This window comes from Hirundo rustica, chromosome 21 (assembly GCF_015227805.2).
Source record: "Hirundo rustica isolate bHirRus1 chromosome 21, bHirRus1.pri.v3, whole genome shotgun sequence".
Lineage (NCBI taxonomy): Eukaryota > Metazoa > Chordata > Aves > Passeriformes > Hirundinidae > Hirundo > Hirundo rustica.
The window spans coordinates 4,532,128-4,536,462 of record NC_053470.1 but is presented as its reverse complement, the minus strand read 5'-3'; the positions used below and the strand labels follow the sequence as shown (position 1 = coordinate 4,536,462).

Sequence of the window (4,335 nt, the reverse complement as noted above, 5' to 3'; positions counted from 1 at the left end):
CCGGGCTCACGCTGCTGCTGCTGCTGCTCCAGGGCAGCAGAGGGAGCGGCGGCACTCGGCACCGGTCCCGCTGCAGCAGGGCCTTGAACGGGGAGAGGGGTATCGCGTCGGTTTGACCTGTTGCTGTCTGTTTATGTCAATAAAGCAGAGGAGCGGCAGACAGAGCCCGCAGGGGTGCGGCGGACACGCCTGCGTCCTCCCTTCCGCACCTTTCCCTGCCGGCGGCGCTGCCGGCCCGGAGAAGGAGCCGGCGCAGCCCGGACGGCACCGGCCCGGGGCGGGTTCGCTCCGCGGCGCCTCCGTTCCACCCACCGCCGGCTCGGGGAACCGGGCGGGCGCTCCGCAGCGGGGCACGCAGGGGAGGCCGAGCCGGGCGCGGCTCCCGGGGCTCGGGCCGAGTCTCCCCGCAGCCCGGCGGGCTCGGAGCGGCGGGGCAGAGCGGCGGTGACGGGGCGCTCCCGGAGGCGGTGCCGGCGGCCGGGGGGCGGCTCCGGGCCGGTTCGGGCGGGGCGGGGCGGGCGGCGGCTCGGCCGCTCAGCGGGCTGGCGCGGAGCGGAGCGGAGCGGCCGCGGCGGAGCGATGATCCGCCGGGAAGGTAAGGAGAGCACCGCCCGGCCCTGCCCGCCGCGCTCAACAAGTGTGTGCCCGGCCGGGACCGTGCCCGGTGCTCCGCCGGGCAGCTCCCCAGCACGGGCGGCCGTGCGACGCCGGGGTGAGGAGCCGAGGACTGGGCGCCGTCGCTCCGCGCCCTCCTCGGGCTGGGGACGCGGTGTGCTGCCGTGGCTCGGAGCGGGATGCTCTGCTTGCGGCTCCCTTGCGTGCCGCGGGGAGGAGAGCGGGCGAGGGGGTTTGGGCTCTGCGAGGAGGGATTTCCTCTAGGTGGGACTTGCACGCACCTTGAGGCACGTGGAGATGGGCCCTGGACACCGTGTGCTGCTTCTTGGCAGCTGTAGGAAGGGTGCTGTGGTCTCCGTGCCACGCTGGGTGCGCAGCACTTCCCCAGATGGGGAGCCGGCAGTCCCCTGCTCCAGCTGGCTGTCACCCGGGCCGAGTGGCAGAGAGGTCAGCGCCGTGCATGCCGCTCCTCCTGAGCAGCCTGGGCTGTGCTGGGAAGTTTACACCAGGTTCCCAGTCTTTGTGTCCTGGTGTGGTGGCCCTAGCTCTCCATCTGCTTCTTTAGTTCTGCTGATAAGGTCAGGAATGACCAGGCAATGACATCTCAGCCCTGGTCATGATATGCTGGGCAGTGTCTGAAGCCGCTGTTTTATCTTGCAGAAAAGGAAGCTCTTAGTAAAAGCATAGGGCTAGGATTGCCTAAAGCTCAGGGAAGTCCCTGCTTTTCCCGAAGCAAGTGTGGAGGCCAGCTGCTAACACTTCCCCAGGCTCCTTTCCCTGTTGTGCTCCCACGATGAGTCAGTGTGGGCTGGTGACACAGGCAGCAGGACCCTTTCCCACTGGGCCCAGGAGAAGCCAGGAGGCTGGGTGGGCTGGGACACCAGGTGGCATGTACCCGAGCAGACACAGGCCCTCTTGTTTGATGACCTGAATTCTCCAGAGCCCTGTGGTGAGCAGGGTCATCCTTTCTGCATGAGTTCCTGGCTTAAAAGATGAGTCTCCAGCAGTGGCGGGACAGCTTCCCTGCCTTCTCACACAGACACTCTTTGTCTGCAGTCTGTCTGGGTGACAAAGGGAAAGATCCACTGATGGGGCAGGGATGGTCTCAAGGTCTACAGGAGCTCACCACCTGCCTGAGATGTGGGTCACATCTGAGGTCAGGGCTGCACTGGCAGCTCTGGCTGTCTGCCCAGAGAAGTGTGGAGGTGTCCAGGCAGAGAGATCACAGCTCCACTATTTTAGGTCCAGCGTTTTCTCATAGCTATGTCTAGCCCAATCATTAACCAAAACGTTGCTTCATGGCAGCCTCCAGCTCCCCTCCTCACCAGCATCTCGTCTGACCCCAAGGCATGGTGTTCCTTTCCCACTTGTTTCCTGCTGACCCACTGCTGCTTGCTGCTTTGAGCAATCCTTGTGCTTCACCCTGTAGAAGCCCAAGTTTTGCCACTCCTGCAGCTGAGCTGTTTGCACTGCGTGAATGGGCCTACGCTCAGCTTTGCTGCAGCCATCTGGCCCTATGTGGGAGGCTGCAGTTCCTGCAGTTGTATTCATAGCCCTGTGCAACCAGAATGTGTCCAGCTCCTGAACGGCTTTCTGTGCCTTGGAGGTGGCAGAGGTGTTCAGGCTGCTCAGGGCCACGGGGTTCAGAGTTGAGTCAATCTGATTTTAGCCCCTGATTTTCAGGGTTGGTGGCAGAGCTGCCTCTCCTCCAGTCCCTGCCCAGGTCTCTGCTGCGGGCTCTCAGTGCCTCTCAGCAGGGTTGGCTTTCCAAGGTGTGTGTAAGGGAGGCTGCTTTTGTGGCTGTCTGACTTTTAAAAATCCAGACTGGAAGGCAGCTTGAGGCATTATCCCAGACTGCACTCAAGCCTTCCCTTGACATCCTACAATGTTAATGCCTTGTTACTCCTGTGTCATCTCTGCAGACACTGAACGGGCAGTGGAAATTCTGACCAGATACCAAAGCACCCTGCGGTCCCCGGAGGAGCAGGAGTTAAAAGCTTCCATTGGAAAAGTCTCGCACATCTTCCAAAGTGAACTCTTCCAGGCTCTGCTGGGTAAGCCCCTGCCTTGCAGTCCCTTGCAGTCCCTTGCAGTCCCTTGCAGCCTTGTGTTTAGTGGGGTCTCCTGGGAGCCTGATCCCACGCCGGTGCCTGGCACTGAGCAGTGCATTCTGTGGAAACACATGGCATGTGATGCCAGGGAGCTGGGCTGTCTTTCCCCTCCAGGGCTCAGGAAGGAGATACCAGGGCTGCAATTGCTGTGTGTTTGTACTGAACAGCATTCCTCAGTCCGAATGAGGACAAGGGGTAACAGCTTCTCGGTCAGACCATTCCTGATCTATCCAGCACCTGCTGGGGGATCCTGCCCTGCTGTGAGCACTCTCTGTGCAGTGCAGGCCTGGTGTGTCCAGGAAGGAAAACTACATTTTTCTGTCTTTAAGAGAGAATCCACACGTACCCAAGCTCCTTTGGGGTATTCTGGCCTTTCTTGTGCCACCAGCATTTGTGAGAAACACAGTCTTCCAGCAGCTCCATTCCACACAAGACTTAACAGCAAGGTTTATCTTGGGGCTGGACAGCAGAAAATGGCATTTTGAGCACTGTATAAAGTTCTCCTTGTGGATTGAGACAAATGACAGCTGAAGTCTTTCTGGACTGTGCAGCTTCTCTGTGCTAGTCACGCTATCTTACTATTCTCCTGAAGTTCTGTTCACTGTGGGAAGTGTGTGCAGCCCTGGTGGTTTCTGTTCCTGGATCTCCTGGGAGAGAAGCTGAGTTTCCCTGGCGGGAAGGAAGGGAAAGCACCCCAGAGGCTCAGCACTCTTAGAGGAAGACCCAGGCCCTCGGGTGCAGAGCCCCACGTGTGGTCTGTGGCTCACTCAGTGCATTTTGACCCACGGCTTTTTCAGCCCTGGTGCTCCCCTTTGCTGTTCTCTTGGCAGTTCTCACCTTTTCTTCACACCTCTGCAGCCAGAGTTCCACTTCTGTGCCTGCTGAGCTGCAAGCAGCTCCTCTGGGCTTCAGGTTTTCCATTGAAAATGAAGTTGAGTGCTGTGTCCTGAGAAATTTTCTTCTATCCTTTTTTTCTCCCTTGCTGTTGGAGCATCACCTGGAGACTTTCAGTCCCAGCATGTCCTGTCAAAGGTCTTGTGCTGGAACGTCTGTGCCAGCTGCAGCAGAGAGACGTGCCAAGGATGGGCTCCCCAGGGCAGGTGGGCCCCCACACTGAAGGAGCCGGTGCACATCTCCTTTCTTATCTCTTAATTTACACAACCCTCTCTCTAAATGATCCCCAGCAGGGCTGTGACCTTGACCAACCTGGCATTAGCCCAACACCCCTGGCTGCTTCTGCGTGCCGGCCAATCCTCCCTGGGGCTGTGTGGAGGCACCGAGGCCGCTCTCCCAAGGCGCGGGGCTGATGCTGTGCAGAAGTGCTGTGGGGAGAGCGTGGCTGCAGCGTCTGCACCGAGCTGGCTGCAGCTGCACGCTGGCATGCGGATGCTGCAGCGTCCCCAGCTCCCTGCTCCCGGCGCTGTCTTGGTGTCCTATCAGCCCTGGCACGAGGGAGTGTTGGGAGTGTCACTTGTTTACTGGCGACCTTTTCAACTGGTTTAACAGGATATTAACTCCCCGTGCCAGAGCGAGCCTTTCTCTAGATGTGTTTACCTAAACTAGGAATTTGCATTAATTACTTCCGAACCTCCCCCCACCTCGACTCCCC

General features: G+C 59.7%; 1 protein-coding gene across 2 annotated transcripts in view; it reads left to right on the top strand.

Moving 5' to 3' along the window:
- Positions 1 to 526: 526 nt before the first annotated feature.
- The window catches only part of DLG3 (discs large MAGUK scaffold protein 3), a 74,902-nt gene continuing 71,093 nt past the window's right edge, over positions 527 to 4,335 (top strand). For both annotated transcript variants that reach the window (XM_040083857.1, XM_040083856.1), the window contains exons 1-2: positions 527 to 595; positions 2,538 to 2,669. In XM_040083857.1, the coding sequence (XP_039939791.1) occupies positions 580 to 595; positions 2,538 to 2,669 (148 nt within the window). In that variant the 5' untranslated portion in view covers positions 527 to 579. The remainder of the gene's footprint in view (positions 596 to 2,537; positions 2,670 to 4,335) is intronic.